The sequence below is a fragment of the Mobula birostris genome, chromosome 6, assembly GCF_030028105.1.
Source record: "Mobula birostris isolate sMobBir1 chromosome 6, sMobBir1.hap1, whole genome shotgun sequence".
Taxonomy (NCBI): Eukaryota; Metazoa; Chordata; class Chondrichthyes; order Myliobatiformes; family Myliobatidae; genus Mobula; species Mobula birostris.
In genome coordinates this window covers 51,662,279-51,684,915 of record NC_092375.1, presented here as the reverse complement: position 1 = coordinate 51,684,915, position 22,637 = coordinate 51,662,279, and the positions used below count along the sequence as shown (strand labels likewise).

The 22,637-nt window shown below is 38.1% G+C and overlaps 1 protein-coding gene across 5 annotated transcripts in view; it reads left to right on the top strand.

Annotated features, from left to right (window-relative positions):
* The window catches only part of arl6 (ARF like GTPase 6), a 63,122-nt gene extending 40,798 nt beyond the window's left edge, over positions 1-22,324 (top strand). For all 5 annotated transcript variants that reach the window (XM_072260498.1, XM_072260496.1, XM_072260497.1 and 2 more), the window contains 6 exons: positions 1,066-1,127; positions 5,225-5,293; positions 6,639-6,733; positions 8,085-8,214; positions 12,045-12,100; positions 20,615-22,324. In XM_072260498.1, coding sequence (XP_072116599.1) covers positions 1,066-1,127; positions 5,225-5,293; positions 6,639-6,733; positions 8,085-8,214; positions 12,045-12,100; positions 20,615-20,640 — 438 coding nt within the window. In that variant the 3' untranslated portion in view covers positions 20,641-22,324. The remainder of the gene's footprint in view (positions 1-1,065; positions 1,128-5,224; positions 5,294-6,638; positions 6,734-8,084; positions 8,215-12,044; positions 12,101-20,614) is intronic.
* The last annotated feature ends 313 nt before the right edge of the window (positions 22,325-22,637 follow it).

The following is a 22,637-nucleotide window of genomic DNA, read 5'->3' as shown; positions in this document are numbered from 1 at the left end:
GTCCAGAAATATGCCTAATCGGTTAATCAATTAATTTTAGTGGCCTTGGTGCCACTATTGCTAAGAATGCTTTTATGGCAAGATATAACCTTGTACTTTGCAGAGGCGTGGTGGCACATTAATTTTTTTTTAAATTTCCAACTCTAAAGGATGAGTTGCTAGTTAAGTCACTGAGATAAAACCTAGGCCCTAAATTGTTCTGACACAACTGTTATTTTAGCATTGATATTAAACTATTTTTTTTAAACCAGTTAATGTCTCCGCAACATTCATCCACAAATATCCCCATATAATATTGAGCCTGATGATGATTAAATCCATTTAGTTTTTTGAACTGTACATGTTTCTGGCAGATTCATCATCTATCTCAATTTTTTTCTTTCAGAAATGCTGATGGGCTTTTTCATAAGGATTTCCAGACTTTAGACCCATAACAATGAAGGAATAGTTGTATATTTCTAAATCAGGAAATTGTGTGATGTGAAAGAGAACAAATGTTGCCTGCCCTTTACCCTTGGCGGTGGAAGTGGCAGGATTGGAAGGTGCTGTTTTATTTACTAGCTTATTGCTCCAAATTTATTTTCTTTTGGAGGCATGCAATGTTCGAGACTGAAGTGGAAATGTTAGAAGCCAAATTTGCAACTAGCTTCAGTTATATGCTAAATATTGGTTTGAAGTAATTATTTTTTGAAACCACATTCTATCTTGCCAGCAGTCAGTTATGCAGAATCTCTGCCATACTGAGAAAGACAGTTGAATAACACTTTTCACATGCTTCAGTTGTTCCGGGGTGCTTTACAGCAAATGAGTATTTTTGAAGTATGTTCACTTGCATTGAAGGGAATCTATTGGTGTGAATGGATTGTAATAAATGTGGCTGGAGAAATGACATTAAAGAAGTATTGTAATATTACCCTTTCATGAGGTTCTTTTTTCTAGACTGACGTACTTAAGTTACTTGAAGTATAGTAGACAAAATATTGCAAAATGATGTGGAATTTTAATCTAACCTGTAACAATTCAGGTTGAATATTATTTTCCATTGATCGTGTCTTTATTTTACAGGCTCAAGTACAAGACATTGTTCCAACCATTGGATTCAGCATAGAGAATTTCAAGACCTCAGGGTACTTTCTGTTGCATGCTTCACTGTTTGGTTTGGTCAGGTATATGGGGAGCAATTAGAACTATATTTTTATTAGACAAATCATGTCAAAACCTACATTTGGAATTCTTTCTTTCTTAAGATTTCAATCATATTCTGGACAATAGGTCCTGTACCATACCTCTCCAGAATAGTTTTGATACGATTGTTCCATATTAGTTCTTTCTTGCAAACAACTTTGTTTGAATGCATATGATGATTAAGATAGGACTCAGCACATCAATATTGCAGGTGGGATTGTCTAATGCCGATTATCTGTGCTTATTCATGAACCCATTTTGATGTAAGGTTACTGAAACTTTCATCCCAACCCAATGGAAGTTTTTTTCCTCCAATTTTAAAGTTTTCTTTATCCAGCTTTGAATGCCATAATCTGCTGCTGCCAGCATTCTGGGAATAAACCTATTGCCATTGGCTTTTAGGGACCCTCTCCCAGTCAATAGCCCAACACAGAGGTTTGGCATGTGATTTCCCTCATCAGAGCTTTTCACAATATAGTGTTGGTGGTGTGTTATTCCATTGAGTGGAAATTAATTCTGAATAACCATATTTGGTTGGATTAGAAAGTTTTAGCACTACTTTTGGGGTTCATTGAGTACATTTATGGACATGATTTCACCATAAATATCAGGGGTATTAGCTAAAGTGCAAAAAATCTATGTTTATCTGTATGTTTAAGCATTATTTCTGCAAATCCCTGAATACAATGGATATATTTTAAATAAATTCTTTTTCAGTCAATGTTGATATTCTTAGTAAATGAACACAGTCAATTCAGTGTAGTTTGGAAGTTAAATTCATGAGGATTAATTATGCTTTTAGAGCTTAATATGGCACATGGCTAAAGTTTTAAAGTTCCTATATTTATGCTTTAATGTTACTGGTGGTCAAGAGGAAAGAACAGCAAATCTTAAAATGCATTTCAAACTCAGCTGGAAGTTTGTAATATTATTCATGCTATCAGGTTGGAATCTACCATTTGGGTGGCCTCCAACCTGATGGCACAAAGATCGACTTCACTAACTTCTGGTAATTTATTCCCTGTCTCTCACCCCCTCTCCCTTACTCTTCTTCCATTCCCCACACTGGCACCCCTTTTACCTCTTCTCCTTACCAGCCTATCAGCTCTCCCTGGTAACCCTCCTCCTTCCCATTCTCCCATGGTCCACTCTGCTCCCCTGTCAGATTCCTCCTTCTCCAGACCTTTACCTTTTCTACCTATCATCACTTAACTTACTTCATCCCCTCTCCCCCACTGTACTCCTTCTCCTCCCCCTCACCACCACCTTTTTATTCTGGCTTCTTCCCCCTTCCTTTCCAGTTCTAATGAAGGGCCTCAGTTCAAAATATTAACTGTTTATTCTTTTCCATTGATGCTGCCTGACTTGCTGAGTTCCTCCAGCATTTTGTGTGTGCTCTGGATTTCCAGCATCTGTAGGACCTCTAGTGTTTAAAATGCTATACTCAGGATACTTGTATGTCTGAAATTATGTAAATTGGAAGTGCATTTGTTGAGTTGTGTGAAATGATTAGCTAGCTTACAGCTTTAAAATAATGTATAGCTTCATAGTAGTTCAGGTTTATTGTCATCTGACTATGCCCGTAAAAAGTATTCACCCCCTTGGAAGTTTTTTTCATGTTTTATTGTTTTACAACTTTGAATCACAGTGGATTTAATTTGGCATATGTTGACACTGATCAACAGAAAATGACTTTTTCATGTCAAAGTGAAAACAGATCTCTACAAGGTCATGTAAATTAGTTAAAAAAATAAATCACAGAATAATTGGTTGCCTAAGTATTCACCCCCTTTAGTATGAAACACCAAGTCATCACTGGCACAGCCAATTGGTTTTAGAAGTCACATAATTAATTAAATGGAGATCTCCTGTGTGCTGTCACGGTGTTTCAATTGATTGTAGTAATTGATTCCTTTATCTGGAGGGCCCAACTGCTGGTGAATTGGTATCCTGGCAAAAACTGCACCATGAAGACAAAAGAACACTCGAAGCAACTCTGCGAAAAGGTTATTGAAAAGCACAAGTCAGGAAATAGATACAAGAAAATTTCCAAGTCACTTAATATCCCTTGGAGTACAGTTAAGTCAGTTATCAAGTAATGGAAAGAGTATGGCACAATTATAAACCTGCCTAGAACAAGCCATCCTCAAAAACTGAGTGACCATACAAGAAAGGGACTAGTGAGGGAGGCCACCAGGAGACCTATGATAACTCTGGATGAGTTACAAGCTTCAGTGACTGAGATGGGAAGTATTGTGTGCATACAACAACTGTTGCCTGGGTGTTTTGCCACTCGCAGCTTTATGGGAGAGTGGCAAAGAGAAAGTCTCTATTGAAAAAAAACCTCACCTGAAATCCCATCTAGAGTTTGCCAGAATGCATGTGAGAGACTCTGAAGTCACCTGGAAGAAGGTTCTATGGTCTGATGAAGCCAAAATTGATCTTTGGTTAAGATAAGCCAAACACGGTTAATTATCAAAAACATACCGTCCCTACTGTGAAGCATGGTGGTGGCTGCATCATGCTGTGGGGATGCTTCACTGCAGTCGGCCCTGGAAGGCTTGTGAAGTTAGAGGGTAAGATAAATGCAGCAAAATACGAGGAAATCCAGGAGGTAAACCTGATGCAGTCTGCAAGAGAACTGCAACTTAGGAGAAGATTTGTTTTCCAGCAAGACAATGACCTCTAGCAGAAAGCCAGAGCTACACAGGAATGGCTTAATAACAACAAAGTTAATGTCCTGGAGTGGCCAAAGTCAGTGTCCAGACCACAATTCAAGTGAGAATTTGTGGCTGGACTTGAAAGGGGCTGTTCGCTTACGCTCCCCAAGCAATCTGACAGAGCTTGAGCAGTTTTGTAAAGAAGAATGGGGAAAAATTGTAGTGTCCAAATGTGCAAAGCTGATAGTGACCTATCCACACAGACTCAAGGCTATAATTGCTGCCAAAGTTGCATCCACTAAATACTGACTTGACGGGGGTGAATAATCATGCAGTTAATTATTTTGTGTTTACTAATTGTAATAAATTTAGATCAATTTGAAAAAAAGTATTTTCATTGTGGCAGGAAAGAGTCTTTTCTGTAGATCAGTGTTAAAAAAGCCAAATTAAATCCACTGTGATTCAATGTGGTAAAATGATAAAACATGAAAACTTCCAAGGGAAGTGAATACTCTTTATAGGCACTGTATATACAAGCAAACCAAGCAATGTTCCTCTGGACCACAGTGCACTCACAAAACGTATATCACACACAGCACATAAAGCAGAATATTACCACAAATAAGTTAATAAAATAGAATTCAAAATGCATGTTGTGCACAGAACATATAAACAGTAAACAACTCGCTGTCTTGTTGACGAGAACTCAGTGATGGCAGGGTATTTGTCAGTCTCATAGCCTGAGGGAAGAGGCTGTACCCAGTCTAGCAGACCTAGTCCTGATGCTCTTGTGCTTGCTTCCTGACAGTAGTGGATCATAGAAATTGTGGAATGAGTGGTAGAGATCCTCAACAATACTTTGGGCCCTTTGTATGCAATGCTCCCAGTAAGTGTCACAAATTGGTGGAAGGGAAACCCCAGTGATCCTCTCGGCAATTTTTACTATCTTCTCTAGCGTCTTGCAGTCCAACACTTTGCTACTTCTTCTGTACCAGCCAGATAGGACACTCTCAAAGGTTGTTAGAATGGAGGCAGGTAGCCTAGCATGCCTCAATTTCCTTAGAAAGTGTAGACATTTTTGTGCCTTCTTAACTAATGAGGAAGTTTTGATGGTTCAGACTAGATCTATTTTAATCTAGCAATTCAGGTGAAGATATCCTAGCTCTTAAGCAAAGTAATAATTGAGTTAAAATCGGCCTCTGAAGCACTTATCCATTAATTTTGTCAATATTGATATCTAGATTTTATATTAGAAAAACAAACTGTCCATTTGTGGAATTTCTGGGTGAATCCGTTTTTGAGATTGTTCCATGATGTTGAGTTTGCAGGTATTGTAGCCATGTCTTGATACTTTTGTCTTTTATTTTCCCCGTCCCTAGCCTATCTTTTACAGTGTTTGATATGTCTGGCCAGGGAAGATACCGGAACTTATGGGAACACTATTATAAGTAAGTGCTGCATACAATAAATCACAATAATATTTGCAAAATTCCTAACAAGCGTTTGAAGCCATTGACCTAACATATCCTTCTGTAATAAATCCACTGTCTTAGAGTCTCAATTAATTTAATTTTTGTTGGGAACAAACATACAGTCTAAAACAGAACGATCCATTTTAAACCTGGTATAAATAGTTTTCCTGTCTAAACTGTGATTCATTTTATTCAATTTTGAACTGTTAACTACTCTTTTACACAGAACTTAAGGAAATATAGTTCAGTGCTCTTAAAAAGAAACATAATGCAAGAAGTTAGTTTATTAATCACATTTATTGGGAAAAAGATAATACTTTGTAATATCTTCAAGCACATGCAGTGTTAGGAAGAGACAATTGATTTTGCAGGAATTGCTAACAGTTCAGTCACTAAGTCAATAATGGATCCCGTACAACACGAAGCTACTAAAAAAGTTGATCTGTTTCAGTTGATATTGGTATCAATCCACCACTGAGTGCAAGGAAATAGTTTCTATTTATCAAAGGGGCTCTATGATTTTCGCAATTTTTTCAGAAGACCAATGGTGTTGTTGCATACATTGTATGTATGATTACACAGCATTGTTTTCATGGTATTATTTGATTTGGTCTATTGCAATATTGTTGACATTGAGTAAATTAAATAAAACATAAAAATTAATTAAAATTGTGGCTGCACTGTGGTTCAACAGAACTGGAAAAAAGTTGGCAAGAGAACTAATTTTAGTGTTGATATAAATATTACTGGCTATTATATAATGTGTTTGTTGAGGCATTAGATTGGGCTTGTATACCACGGTCCAGTTTTTTTTTAAATTCCCTCCCCTACCCTCTTTTATTCCCAATTCTGGGCTCTTGCCTCTTCTCACCTGTCTATCACCTACCCCAGGTACCCTCCTTCTTCCCTTTCTCCCATGATCCACTCTCTTCTATCAGATTCCTTCTTCCCCCAGTCCGTTACCTTTCCCACCCACCTGGCTTCACCTATCACCTACTCAGCTTACCAAATATTAAAGACCTTTTTAAATCTGCCCAAACAAACTGAAAACCTTTTCGCTTCAAAAGTAAAAATATCATTAAGTCAAATCTAGAATTTAAGCTAGGGGAAAAACAGTTCTTCTTTAAATTTAACTTGGACAAAAATTGATCTTGATTATTTTGAATATCATGACTCTTAAAATGTGTTTAAAGAAGTTAAATAAACTTTGATTTAAAATTCTGTAATGGTGAAGCATACAATGCATTGACTAATGCACACAAAGCATTTATGTGGCATGATTAAAGTGAAACGGTATAATCGCTCTTTGTTGTCGCTTCAGGGAAGGCCAGGCCATCATTTTTGTTATTGATAGCAGTGACAAGTTAAGGATGGTGGTTGCGAAAGAAGAACTTGACACACTTCTAAATCATCCAGGTAAGATCATTTGACTTTACTTCCATTTTCAACTTAATTCTAAGAAATATTAATCCCTTTTTTCCTGACAGTTGTAAAAAAAAGACAAAACTAAATCTGCTGAACGACTAATGATATTGTGCTTTTCAATCATAGTAGCCAATATTATTTAAGGAAGAGTATAAATTTAATATTGTTGATCATTTCAATGGTAGAGCACTGAAGCTTCCCAAATATATCCATGGGTTAAAGATCATCCTGACAACTATTAATGATTGCTACTTTAACAATTATCTTTATTAGCCTTAATAATTTTACTTTTACTATAATTATTAGATTTAGCATTAATTAGATTTCGTGGTAAAGATTGTAGATGCATTTGAATACGACTGATAGAACAAAAGGCCATGGATTTAATTTTGATGTAAAAAGGATTTCAAAGAGACTTGTTAATCTGATCAAAATTCATATGTTTGATTTCTCATTCCTGTTGTTTCTATTTCATATTAAAATATTCCTTAGTAAGAATTATGTTTATTCAAATACTTCAGAAAGGTTTCCTAAAGAAGACTTTTAGAAGAAGCATTAACATGCAAAATAAAATTTTGTTTTGTATGAAAATGTGGTAAAGGAACTTGAATTTATATTATTGACAGGACATTACTGTAAATCTCCAGTAATTTTACTGATGGACCATATTTAAGTTTTTTTTATTTTTTTACTAGAGGCTAATAGTCTCCTGCAGTAAATTTGGGAGTACAACAATTCATAAGCTACTTGTCTTATTTTTGATCTGTAGCCTTACTAACTCAGCCAAAGTCTCCATTCTAATGTAAAACATACCAGAACATTTATTATAAAAATGTTAATCTTTAGGAATAGAAACATTTGGGACACAACATTATGTTTAGACTTGAAACATTGTACATTAAAATTTAAATTCATACAGTGATATCGAAATTCAAGAGCAAGCACTGATAATCACACGTGACAAACCATATATTATTATCCTGTCCTTGAGCATAATTCTGTTATGATTTTTCATTACTTAGTATACTGACTTGTATATTGGATAGTTTTTGATTGCTTAGAATGTAATTGTTGAAAATAGATGCTGTGTTGGGTAATAAAATAATGACTCTTGCCTTCTGATTTTACATGGTTATGATTACCTGTTCATACATTTGTAGCCAGCATGAAATATTTGCATTCCAATTGTAAAAGTATTCTTTTCATATATACTTGTACCCTAAATCACCTCACATATTGTCTGATAATCAGCCGAGTCAGTCCACATATTCATTGTATGTGCTGGAACAAAATAAATTGTAACTTTACTCATTTTTAATATGCTGTTTTTCCCTTCTTTCAGACATTAAACACAGACGAATACCAATTTTGTTTTTTGCAAATAAGATGGACCTCAGAGATGCTTTGTCATCTGTTAAGGTTTCTCAGATGTTGCGTTTAGAAAATATCAAAGATAAGGCATGGCATATTTGGTAAGTAGAATTACAGTGTGTATGTTTATTATGTTTGATTCTCAATAGAGTGCTACTTCAAACATTCTGTGAATAATAATTTTTAAAGAATTGTATTTCAATTGCATACCCTCCAGTCTATAATTTAAAAAGGCACTTGGTGTTAGATCAAATCATTTGCTCAAGTGCCCCTAAGGATATTTGACATTTAAAGTAAATACCACAATTAAGGGTCAGACATATTTTTTAAATTGAATCTGTCAGTGCAACACAGAATCAATGCTTCGCCACCAGATGTCAGTACAGGATGTAAATCCTGTGCCTCTTAAAATGTATAATAAAATTTCCAGGGCTAGAACATGAATTACTTCACCCATTTGCTCGTATAGATTCCTGTAAATTACACATGAAAGTTCAAATGGGCTATAGTTTGTTCTGACAGCCATATAATAGTGAATGAATAGTATTTTTGAAAAAACTGTAGATTCTGTTTTGTTCTAAAAATATGAATGAAAATATAATAACCTTTACAGTATTGTTTTAAAAATCTTTTATCCATTGCTAATTTTTTTAAAGGAAGTTTCCAAATCAAACAATTTTTATATACGTGCTGTTTGAAAGCCAAATTTCAAATAAATTGTGTTCTATTAGAGATTGATCTTTTGTCCCATATTCTCAAATGTACTTTTCATATGAAATTTAGATAGTTCTAAGGGAAAAACTCACTGCAAAGAAATTGCTATCTCAGTAGATATTGTCTTTTTCGCTTGCATCTTTATACCAGGGACTAGATCTTAAGATGCTCATTCTTTATTATATCAGCCAAGAAGAGCTCCTCAATACTAATATAGCCAATCTGTTTCAGTGCAGTTTACTAATCTAGTATAATGACAAATTACACACAAACTAAAAACACAGCTCACTTTATTAGACTTGAGGCAGATTGGCTGGTAAAGTAACTTTCTCCTCCCAGTTTGACAAAGGTGCCGAACCTTGAAAATTTCCCACACTTTCTCAGATCATTAAACGAATTATGAGGGCTCCTCTTGCTATGTCACGATGGTTATACTCATTAAAGCCCAAGTGTTATTATATCTATTAAATGAGCTTTGAGCTACAACTGCAAATTCAGACACCTTATGCTCTTTGTTCCCAAAACTGCATTGTCACTGTTATTTCCAGCACCTTTAAAAAGCAATGATGCACAGAGGGGTTACATTATGTTGCACTGAACTTAGAATGTTGAATGTTGCCACCTCCTGATGATTTGTGCCCATCATTTGAAAAAAATCCAGCACACTCGGACCTCTTAGAGGTGGAGTGCTATGTAAATCAGCACTATGCGGGGTCATTATAACCTTGCGTAAATGGACATGTGTGCCTGATTTTTAAAAAATCAAACCTGAAATAGATCGTATTTTATGTGCACACAGTAATTCGTGAAGTAACAAACACATAAATAGGGATAATCTGTACATCGCAGCAGCAATGGAGGGAAGCGGGTGGTGGTTACATTTTAGAGGAGGAACTAGGCTGAGCCCTCCTCTAACTTTGGCTGGTTCTTCAAGTAGGCCTCGAGATTTGACTGCCTTTTCTTAAGTTTCTTCTCATGAAGTATTTCTTGGTAGCAGGAAATCATGTCAAGAACACCTCTATCAATTGCTTTGCTTCTACTCAGGGTCATTATCGATGAACTGTTTCATGATTTGTGTGATTGTGGTGATGTTAATACTGAGGAATTTTGTGGTGAGGTTTCTTGTTGGTGTTTCCTCTTCTCCATCCGTGTCTTCAGATTCACCCAGGATGTGTTGTCCTGCCAATTCTCAAGGTTCTTCATTATTAAGGCTCTTGCCATGAGAATACAGTAATGCTTCAACATTGCCATCATTAACCTCCTCTAATCCCACTTCATTGGCGAATTCAATGATATTTTGGGTGACTGGTTTTGCCTGAAATACTAGGATGTCATTCCATGCTTCTGGCCATAGCTTCTTCCACACTGTTCATGGAGTTTGAGGTTACTTAATCCCAGACTGCTCTGATATTGTCTGCAGCTTTCATGACATTTTAGGTTTTCCAAAATTGCTTGAGGGTTTGTTTGTCTTGACCTTTTGTTTCCTTTACAAATTGCTTGAATGTGTAACAAAGGTAGTAGACTTTAAAATTCGATATTACTCCTTGGTCCATTGGTTGGAGTAATGAAGTGGTGTTGGGTGGAAGGTAAACCAGTTCTACAGGAATGCAGGTCCAAAGCGTGTCAGGATTATCAGGGTGACCTGGGGCATTATCAAGTACCAACAATACTTTAGGTTCAAGGTCATGCTCCTCACAATACCACTTCACTGTCAAGTTTGGAAATTTCTGATTTGATTTCCAAATCACTGGTAGATTTGACTTTAAAATACCTTTCATTGCTTGTGGTGTTTCAGAGTGATACACAATCATAGACTTTAACTTAAGGTCACCTTTAGCATTGCCTCCTAGCAAGAGAGATCTGGGTTCTTTACAGCCTTGAACCCAGATGCATGTTTCTCTTCTCGAGAGATGAAAGTACTAGAAGGCATTCTTTTTCAAAATGGACCCATTTCATCCACATTGAAGACAAGCTTGGGCAAATAATTGTCCTTCAGTGTTGCAGGAGAATCCTGGACTGCCTTGCTGCCTGCATTAGCTGTTTCACCAGAGATATGTATGCTATGGAGGTTACTGCGCTGTTTAAATCTATCAAACCAATCTCTACTGGTTGTGAATGTTACCGATGCATCTTCTTGAATATGTTTGAAGATGCTTCTTGCCTTTTCCATTATTACCAGCTGGCTTAGGGGCATGTTTCGTTATGTGTGGTCATTCACTCATATATTTAGTCTATCTTCCATTTTTTTCAAGCAAGTGGCTCCTTGAACAAGTCACCTTCATTGATGATAACTTTGAGGTTATCATTACAGAAGCTTTTATCTTGTCTGTATTTTTTATAATTCCTCTGATCGTCGATGTCACCAAGTTCAAAGAGGCACCAACGTCAGCCTGATGCTCACCAGCTTCCAATGCCCTATCACTTGCAGTTTCACATCCATGCCAATCCTTTTCCTAGATATCTTAGATATACTACCCTCATTGGAAGTTGCAGGCTGTTTTCCAGACACTGAGTGAAAAAAAATGGAATTAATTGACAAGGGAGTCAGATCGTTTACACATGTGGGGGAGGCAGAGCATGAACTAATACGTGATTGGCTGTGAGTGGCTCACAGTATAGTGCTCTCATTGGCTGAATGAATGTGTACTGTAATGGTGGCCGCTCTTGAGAAGTTTTATGTGTTGGTTAGAATGAAATTTTACCATTTTTAAAGGTTTCAATAAAGAATTGAATAACTGCTTGGTAACATGTGAGCACTACGCGAGGACTAAGTGTAACTGAACAAAGCAAAATCAAAGAAAAACATGAATTTCCTTCATAGGTTTCATCAGTAAAGAAGTAAAATTATGATTTGAGATCTATTTATTCTTTATGTACTTCATTTGCCACAAAATCTGTATTGATAAAAGATAGTATCTTTGTTTTATGAGGCATATATCTGCTCTTCTGAAAGAAGGATTAGTAAGTATGCACGTCAGGAAACTGCAGTTGTGTTCTTGATTATTTTCTGACTAATTCAATGTTTTCATGATGCTTGCTGTAGCAATCCAATGAAAAGCTTCCTGGAATACTTTCATAATGCATATGCTGAAACTTGCCTTGAACAACTGTACGTTAGGTGATGTCAGTACTAAATATTGTGTAGTTTGTTTGACTAGCCATGTTGGCATACAGCTAATATACTTCTCATCTGATGGTAGTTTTCATTCCTTTTCAGTGCTAGTGATGCGTTAAAAGGAGAAGGACTACAGGAAGGCGTTGATTGGCTCCAAGGTATAAGTTGTAGCTTTACAAGTTTGCTTTTTAACTTTTTTCATGTAAAAGCATTATTAAATATCTTGTATTGTAAAAATTCATATATTTACTTCTGTATCTTCCTTTTGGTTTTGGTGGTGTTTTTTTGTGTTCTTTGTTTTCTTCATCAGATCAGTTCACGCAGTAAGTAACGTATTAAGATTTTGGCTGTCCATATAGCTCTTGTCAATAATTCTGTTATGGAGGTTCCTGACAGTATGCACACCAACAATAGAAGCCAAAAGAAACATTAATTTAAACCAAAACAACCAAAGTTATGTTACAGTTAAAAAATAAGTATTGATCTTCAGGGGCAGTTATTTTTAACATCTTTTACAGGATGTGAGTAAACCAGGTGGTTCCAATGGGGCTTCCTATACATTGGTGAGACGCATCGTTAATGGGGAGACTGCTTCGTTGAGTACTTTCACACCATCCATGACAAGCTGGACTTCCTGGTGGCCAAACATTTTAATTCCAATTCCCATTCCCGTTCCAACATGTTGAAGATGAGACCGCCCTCTGGGTGGAGGAGCAACGCCTTGTATCCCATCTGGGACCCTCCAACCTGATGACATGAATATTAATTTCTCCTTATGGTGAACATTATTTCCCCTCCCCGTCCCATTCCCCACTCTGACCTTTCACTTCCTGCCTGCTTATTACTTCCTCTGGGTCCCCTCTTCCTTCCCTTTCTCCTATCATGCACTCTCCAACCAACTTCCTTCTTCTCCAGCCGTTGACCTTTTCCATCCACTTGGCTTCACATATCTCCTTTCAGCTAACCTCTTTCCCCTCCCCCTCACATTTTTATTCAAGCATCTTTCCCCCTTCCTCCTCAGTCCTGAGGAAGAATTTCAGCCTGAAACATCAAATGTTTACTTTTTTCCATTGATGCTGCCTGATCTTGAGTTCCTCCAGCATTTTGTGTCTGTTGTTCTGGGTTTCTAGCACCTTCAGACTTTCTCATGTTTGTGAGTTATTGGCCATGTTTTATTTTCCTCAAGAAGGAGGTTATTCTTGGCAACCTTGAATGTTTTAAATGAAAATGGTTCCACAATATTATTAAGTGAGTTTTTACAGGATTTTGACAAGTGATAATATGCAGTATTTATAGGTCAAGAAGTTGAGTGACTTGTAGAACAACCTGCAAGTGAAGATATTCCCAAGTGCCTCTATTATAGTTCCTGGTAATACACATTTGTGAGTTTAAGAAGTGAGTTGTAGCAACCTCCTGGCAGATGGTTTCCCACCAAGGCTATTATGTAATAGTGGTGGAAGGAGCGAATGCTTAGTGTGGTGTATGAGCTGCAAATCAAGATGCTGGATGATATTAAGTTTCTTTAATGTTCTGAGTGTTCTATCACATTCCTAACTTACTTTGTAAATTATGGAAAGTCTTTGAAAGCATTTACTGCAGAAAAACTGATCTAATATTGTAGTCCACAGTGTGGCAGTAATATGTGGCTAGTCATTGGTAGTCTCCTGCAAATTGTGAATGCCTTTGAATGTCAAGAGTAGGGGGCTGAAGATGTTTGATATAGCCTTGAGGTCATTAATATTACATGAATATTACTTGTCACTTGTCAGCATGTGTCAGAATACTACTTAAGCCATCCATGCAGGCATGGACTGCATCATTTCCCAAAGAATTGCAAATGCAATGATCACCAAACATCTCAACTTTCAACCTTCCAATACAAGGAAGATCACTGATGAATCAGTTGAAAATAACTGGGCTCTGCACATTGGCCTAGAGATCTGCAGAAACACCTGGAGCTGGGATGATTGACTTCTACCATCACAGCCTCTATCTTTTGTGTGAGGTATGACTCCAGCCATTGGAGTGCTTTCCCCCTTGATGCATTGGCTTCATATTTATCAGAGCTGTTTAATACGACAAAACAGAAAATACTTGTTGTTTTCACTTTTGCTAATCTAGTGAAGGGCCCTTGATATGAAACATTGACTGTTTCTCTCCATAGAGATTTTTTTTGTTGTTTTGGATTTCTGTCATGTGCAGTTTTCTTCTTGCACTAATGTTACATGATGTTTGATGCTACCCTGATATCATGGAAAGCACTCCTCACCTCTAGAATTCAGCTCTAGTCTATAGATGCACCAAAGTTTGATGAGCTTGGGAGCCAAGTGCTGATGGATGAAGCCCAAAGTGCTAATCATGAGCAGGTTATTAGGAAACAAAGTCTATTGAGAGCATAGATGTCCATGCCCTCAATCTGTTTACCTGAATTTGTCCTGCTCTTGTGGACATGGCTAATATCAGATATTTTCCACATAACTGGGTGAATGCCAAGCTATGAATATACTAGTTTAGTTTGGTTAGAGATCTTATTAGTTCTGAAATGCATCTATTTCAATCTATGGTGATGAGAAAATCTACAGATGCTGGAAACCCAAGCAACACACACAAAATGCTGGAGGAACTCAGCAGGCCAGGCAGCATCTATGGAAAAGAGCAAATAGTTGATGTTTCAGGCTGAGACCTTTCATCAGGACTAGGGGAAAAAAGATGAGAAGTTAGAGCAGAAGATGGGGGGAGGAGAAGAAGAAGTACAAGGAGGTAGGTGATAGGTGAAACTCAGAGAGGGGAGGGGTGAAGTAAAGAACTGTGAAGTTGACAGGTGAAAAAATAAAGGGCTGGAGAAAGGAGAATCTGATAGAACACTACAGAAGAAAAGGGAAGGAGAGGAGTACCAGAAGAAAGTGATAGGCAGCACTCACAACACGCTGGAGGAACTCAGCAGGTCGGGCAGCATCAGTGGAAAAGATCGGTCGACGTTTCGGGCCGGAACACTTCATCAGGACTGTAGGGGGAAGGGGCAGAGGCCCTATAAAGAAGGTGGGGGGAGAGTGGGAAGGAGAAGGCTGGTAGGTTCCAGGTGAAAAACCAGTAAGGGAAAGATAAAGGGGTGGGGGAGGGGAGGCAGGGTGGTGATAGGCAGGAAAGGTGAAGAAGGAATACGGGAAAACACAATGGGTAGTAGAAAGAGGCAGAACCAAGAGGGAGGAGGTAGGCAACTGGAGGAGGGGGCAGAGTGACATAGGGATAGGGATAGGGGAAGGGAGGGGGAGGGACTTACCGGAAGTTGGAGAATTCTATGTTCATACCAAGGGGCTGGAAACTACCTAGACGGTATATGAGGTGTTGCTCCTCCAACCTGAGTTTAGCCTCATCATGGCAGTAGAGGAGGCCATGTATGGACATATCTGAATGGGAGTGGGAAGCAGAGTTGAAGTGAATGGCTACTGGGAGATCCTGTCTGTTTTGGCGGACGGAGCGGAGGTGCTCGACGAAGCGGTCCCCCAATCTGCATCGGGTTTCACCGATGTAGAGGAGGCCGCACCGGGAGCACCTGATGCAATAGATGACCCCAACAGACTCACAAGTGAAGTGTTGCCTCACTTGGAAGTACTGTTTGGGGCCCTGAATGGTGGCAAGAGAGGAGGTGTAGGGACAGGTGTAGCACTTGCGCTTACAGGGATAAGTGCCAGGTGGGAGATCCGTGAGGAGGGACGTGTGGACCAGGGAGTTGCGGAGGGACTGATCCCTGTGGAAGGCGGAGAGGGGTGGAGAGGGAAAGATATGCTTAGTGGTGGGGCCCTGTTGAAGATGGCGGAAGTTGCAGAAGGTAATGTGTTGGATCTGGAGGCTAGTGGGGTGGTAGGTGAGGACAAGGAACTCTGTCCCTGTTGTGGTGGTGGGAGGATGGGGTGAAAGCCGAAGTGCGGGAAATGGAGGAGATGCGGGTGAGGGTATCATTAATGACAGCAGAAGGGAAGCCACGATCCTTAAAGAAAGAGGACATTTGAGATGTCCTGGAATGGAAAGCCTCATCCTCGGAGCAGATGCAGCGGAGGTGGAGGAACTGGGAATAGGGAATGGCATTTTTGCATGTGGCGGGGTGGGAATAGGTATAGTTGAGGTAGTTATGAGAGTCAGTGGACTTGTAGAAGATGTCAGTGGACAGTCTGTCTCCAGAGATGGAGACCGAGAGATCGAGAAAGGGGAGAGAAGTGTGCAAGATAGACCAAGTGAATTTGAGGGCTGGGTGGAAGTTAGAAGTAAAGTTGATGAAATTGACGAGCTCAGCATGGATGCAGGAAGCAGCACCAATGTAGTCGTCAATGTACTGAAGGAAAAATTGGGGAGCAGTACCAGAATAGGTTTGGAGCACAGAGTGTTCCACATAACCAACGAAGAGGCAGGCATAGCTAGGGCCCATGTGAGTTCCCATAGCTGCACCCTTGGTCTGAAGAAAGTGGGAAGAGCCAAAAGAGAAGTTATTGAGTGTGAGAACCAGTTCCGCCAACCAGAGGAGGGTAGTGGCGGTGGGAAACTGATGAGGTCTATTATCCAGAAAGTAGCAGAGGGCTTTGAGGCCTTCTTCATGGGGAATGGAGGTGTATAGGGATTGGACATTCAATAGGTGATAGGCAGGTAAGGAGATTAGGAGAGAGAGGGGAATGGGAAGGATGAAGGTGGGAGGAGGCAGTTACTGGAAGTTTGAGAAATTAATGATAATGCCATCAGGTTGGAGGCTACCCAGACAGAATATAAGGTGTTGCTCCTCCAACCTGAGTGTCTCCTCATTATGGCAGTAGAGGAGACCATGGTTTGACATGTCGGAATGGGAATGGGAAGTAGAATTGAAATGGGTGGCCAAAGGGAGATCCCGCATTTTCAGGTGGAGCGGTCTTCCAATCTACATTGGGTCTCACCGATATACAGGAAGCCCCACTGGGAACACCGGATACAATAGATGACTCCAACAGACTCACAGGTGAAGTGTCATCTCAACTGGAAGGACTGTATGGGAGTGAGGGAGGAGCTTAAGGGCAGGCATGATACTTGTTCTGCTTGCAAGGATAAGTACTGGGGGGCTGAATGGTCAAGGGAAATGCATTGGGAGTGATACCTGCAGAAAGTGGAGGGAGGGAATGATGTGTTTGGTGGTGGGATCCTATTGGAGATTTTCCAAAACGAATCATAGATGTCAGCCTAAAACATTGTAATTAACTTTCTAGTTATTAATACCTAACATTTTCAACATTACAGTATTCCTTCACTACTATAGTCAGATGTCTATATGATTTATACAGTGTCGTGGGTAATTTTAACATGAATTTTAAAAACTCAAAATAGAATGAAAAGCAATTCCAGTAAATTGCCGCAACTGATTTTTTTTAATGTACACGAATTCTGAACTTCATGATGATAATAATTTCAGCTACAAGTTTAGAATGGAGGTACTAGGGTTGTTTTCCTTAAATATAAGAAGAATGAAGGTAGAATTGCAAAAGAAATACTGTAAAAGATTATATGGGTTTTCATTTGGTAGATCAGGAGAAACTGTTACATTGTATTCAAGGGCCATGAGACAAATCCAAAAGAATGGACCAACAGGACATAAAATAAAACTATTTTTATGTGGAGATGATGTGATCTGAGACCCATTGCCTGTGTCAGTGATAGAAACAGCCAATTAGGGCTTTCAAGAGAGAAATGGTTAGACACTTATTGAAAGATACTGGAAGACTGTGCATAAAAATGGATATGACACAGATTGTATTATTCTCTGGAAAATTAGCATGATTCAATAGGCAAAATGTTCCTTTTCTATGGTAAGTAATTCTGTAACTTAGTAATATATTTAAATCTTACTTTTGGAAATTTGGATATTAGTATTCAGATTTTTTTTTCATAGGGTAAGCAACGAGTGCAGTTTATCTGAAAGATAACGTAACAGGGAGATTAATGTTCATGTGATATTTTTTGTTTCAGTGTAATGTATTGTTTATACCATTATGTTATTTTTTAAGTAGCAGTAAGAATAATCAAGAATACATTTATATTTGTATATCGTGTGAGATAAACCATTGTGTTCAGTGAAATGCACCTATTGTATAAGCTACAGCGGATTTGAAAACATCCTTGGAACATAGTGCCTTTACAGAATCCGGCTTCTAAATCAAATGACCTTTCTAAGATAGAAAAGCAGTGAGAGAAATACCTGAAATCAGTTTTTAAGGCGTAATAAAAATGTTTTAAACAAAAAGTACAGAATTTTTCCTGCATCTTTTAAGAAACAAGGGGAAGTATTTTTGCATATCTATAGCTCACACAAATTGCTTTTCACTGAAAGATATTCCTGCATTATTCAACAGTAAAATCAGAGTACTGAATTTTAGAAACCATACTTGGGTTAACTGAAAACATGCATGAAAATTCTTTCCATATATTACTTGAGAATACTGATATTAAACCTCATTATCTTCATCATGTGCTGAAATGCCACATACCGCGAATAGTATCAAGGCATAGCAACCTTACTTTAAAACTAGGATTTGGGCATATTTTAATACAGGTACTATAGTTTCATATGGTTAAACCAAACTTTTCCTGATTTTGTTCTGCTGGATATTCATTTCATGTTTAGTTTCTTTTCTCTCACCCCCAAATGTCTGTTGCAATAGAATCAGAAGTGATTTTATTGCTTTTAAACAATGCCTTAAGTTATTTGTTTTGACTTTTTCAAGGGGTAGTGGAATTGGATAAAAAAAACATTTTTAGAAGGATAAATACATTGACAAATTTGGAGGATGTGTAAAGATGGGAGAGTGGAATAGATTGGAAGTGGCACTAATGATAGATCGGTAAACTGCCTAATAAATAGAATTGTTCTTTACATTAAGGCAAATAATAAAACAAATTATTGTATTTGGCATATCAGTTGTTAATTTTCCTCACTTTTGTTTTAGATATAGTTCTGCACACATCATTCATTTAGAGCCATATGAATAGCATTTTAAACAAAAAAAAGTGTTATTTGACTCCTGCCAAGAGAGATGTAATGGATAAAAATTGTGTGTGGCAATTTTTACAGTTGAACCCCTTTTCAAGCAATCAAGACAATCTTAGAGAAAAGAAAGTTAAATTTGCCAAGTTTATCAGCAATTGGAAATCAAGTGGAGCTAAATAAAACCTAAGATGTCAGCAGTCGCAAATTCAGACAACTGATGCTGGCTGAGTTACTGAAGGGCAAATATACAAATATGATTTATTATCGGGGGGGGTCAGCATGTTGGAAAGGGAGAGGAAAGCAAATGGAAAGACAAAGGTATAATAATATCGGATTTAATGAACAGACTGAGAACCTAATTTTAAAACTGTACTTCCCTCTACCATCATTCCTTCAACTCCTCACCCCAATTCATCTTTGCAAAGATGTACCTTTGTAGATCTTATCTGTGCATAAAAACATAGAAACATAGAAAACTTACAGCATAATACAGGCCTTTCGGCCCACAAAGCTGTGCCAAACATATCCTTGCCTTAGAAATTGCCCAGGATTACCCATAGCCCTCTATTTTTCTAAGCTCCATGTACCTATCCAGGAGTCTCTTAAAAGACCTAATCATTTTTAATAAGCTTAAATGATTCAAATTTAATTTTCTCTAGATGTGTTTAGGTGTTGAAAATTGAACCATAGTTCTAACAATGTTCTGATCAGATGTGCTCCAAATTACATTCAGTGATATTTTTCCCCCTTTTAGCTTCTGTTTAAGAAAACAGAATCATTGTGAATTGACACCAAAATGTTTTGTCCATTAATTCTTAACAGTTGTGTCCCATGCTCTTGCCTTATTCATTTTCTTCTTAAGTATGCCTGGCATCCAGTCCCTTCTAGATATTCTCTCCTAAAGAATTGTTCTAGTTTCAATATTTGTTTTCTGTGTGTGTTTTGGTTACTCTGATAATGCAAGATGATTATTTCCATAATTATATGCCGATAGGTTGATCCAGAATTTCTACAATAATTGATGTGTAAAGATGCGGTTGGCATAGTGGCACAGCTGGAAGAGCAGCTAGAGAACTGGGCTCAGTCCTGACCTCAGGCACTGTTTCTGAGGAGTTTCCACTTTCTCCCTGTGATACAGTGGGTTTCCTATGGATGCACTGATTTTTTTGATTTTTTTCCTGCGTCCGAAAGAATTTCAGGCTGGGAGGTTAATTTATATAAAAAAGAAGAAAAGATGCCACAGTAGCGTGGTGGAAAACACAAATTATTACACCTCAGGGCATCAGGGTTAAATTCTGGCACCCTCTGTAAGGAGTCTCTATGTCCTCCCCATGGAATGTGTGGTTTTCTTTGGGCACTCCGGTTTCCTTCCACAGTCCAAAGATGTATCGGTTAGGTTAACAGGTCGTTGTAAATTGTCCTGTGATTATGTTGGGGTTTATTGAGGTTGTTGGAGGTTGAGTCGCTGCTAGTTAGCCCGACTCAAGGGGCCAGAACAGAAGGGCCTCCTCCATGCTGTATTGTTAAAACTAATAAATTAGGTAAAGATAGGACCCATTCTTAGATACTACACTATTGGTCATAATGGATGATTGCTAATTATAACTGAGAAATAAAGCACTGCTGTCCAGTTTGCATCAAGATTGTTGACTTTTTGTTATTAATTTGCCAGATCAAATCAAAGCAATGAAGACGTAAAAAATCAATCTTACACAAAGGCTTCTGGTACGACATGAAGCAGAATGTGACTCGACATAACTCAAGAATTGAATTTGTCCCGGATGCATCTTAGCATGTTGTGGATTAAACTTTACTCTGTCTTTAAAATGTATTCTTAAGAGAGAAAGAATAATGTACATAGTCAAAGTAATAATGTGTACTATTTTTACATATTGTAGATTTTGCTAAGGACTATACTAAGAAATTAAACAATAGGTCTGAAAAGAGTACTTTTTGCTCAAGCACTAACAAATGAAAACCCTCTGAGAAATTTACTTTTAATATTTCTGGATTAATCAGAAGTGCCATGTATAAAGTGTATTTATTAGCTTGCTCTAACCCAGTCACTAAGATGGAGTAGCCTCATGCAATCACAAGCTGCTTTCTGCCAAACAATAAGGATCATATCATCAGACCTGTCTGTGTTTTGCCTGCATCCTTGGCAACCACTTTACAGCCCACTCTCAGGTTAGTCTGGAACTTGTTTACCAGTGAGCTAATGAGCTTTGAAAAGGCTGAACAAAAAGCGTGATTAATCTAGGACTGGTGTGACTGAGTGGTCGATGGTCAGCATAGACTTGGTGAGCATGTGGGGCCTGGTGTTTGTTACTTTCTTGTCCCTTTGAGAAGGGAATCAATTTAAAGCTCTTTATGCAGTTAATTTATCCAAAACATCAAAATACTAGAATAAAAATTCTATTGGATTTGCCATGACCTTTGACTAGAAATGTTCTGTAAAATATTTATACTCCACGCCTGATCTTTTCTCTGAATGTATAGTTCCATAGAGGATGGTGGAGACAATAGGAATATTGCAGATCTCTTGAGTCTATTTTTTTAGGTCACTCAAACTAAACGCACTTTTGTGATTCACATTGCAACTCCACGAATCTTTAAAGAGTTTATTAAATATATTTAGGGAAATAGGAAATCAGACCTAGTGAAGAGCTATGCTTCTAGTTGACCTGAGCCAATCTTGCAAACAAAAAATAAACTAAAGCAAGTTGCATGGTGGTAATTAAACTTTGTTTTAATCATCAGATGTGACTTTTGAAAGAGTGAAGTGTATGGCACTGTATATGGCCCATTTATAAATGGGAGCGGCTAAGAAAGCTGTTTTGATCATTGATTCAATAGTTAGAGGTGCAAGCAAGGGATTTTGCAGCCATGGATGTGTTTCCAGGATTGTTTGTTACTTTATTAGTACCAGATTTTAGATATCAGGCGTACTGTAGAATATACTGAACAGGAAAGATAAAATGACGGAAATGCAACTGGTTACATGAGCTGAAACAGAGGTGAAGTCCTGCAGGCAGATTATCAGGAGCCAGCAAAAAACCAAAATCCTCAAGTGCATGTGTGTGTGTTTCTATGATTGGAACAGGCTACATCATAACTAGTGCCAGTATAGGGAAGTTTGTGTGTGTCATTGGGCAAGATTTTAGCTGCTTTATTTTGTAGCTGTAAATAAAGCATAACTGTAAAGCCCTCTTGGCAGTTTCACAATTCTGGTTAGGGTTTTTCAAATGGATAGCGTGGTTAATGAAACACTAAGCTGTGAAGACTGGAAAAAGCTCATCTAACAAACAGGACTCATTGTACTGGGTGTGAACTGTAGATATCCAAACAGTTAAAATAAAGTTAATTCCTGATTCAACCTTGATTATTTGCCAGTTTGCAGCTTAAACAGTGGAGTTTTTAAAGGTTTCTGGTGTCCACTGAAAAAGCTTGTAGGTTCGTCCACCGTTCCATTGATGAAGACCTCAACACTGTTTATGGTGTCAAGACTAGCGTTTGATTTGGATTTAAGTGAGAGAGAGTTGCGCAGCGTCAGCCTCACTCTCTCTTCCCAGTTCCCATCTGGATCCAGTGGCAAGACAAGAGTCGGGACAGCTGGAGATGAGACTAGGCGCAGTGGATGACCAGGATGTCTTCTGTGTTTTGTCATGCTCTACACGTTCCACGACGCTTGCAGA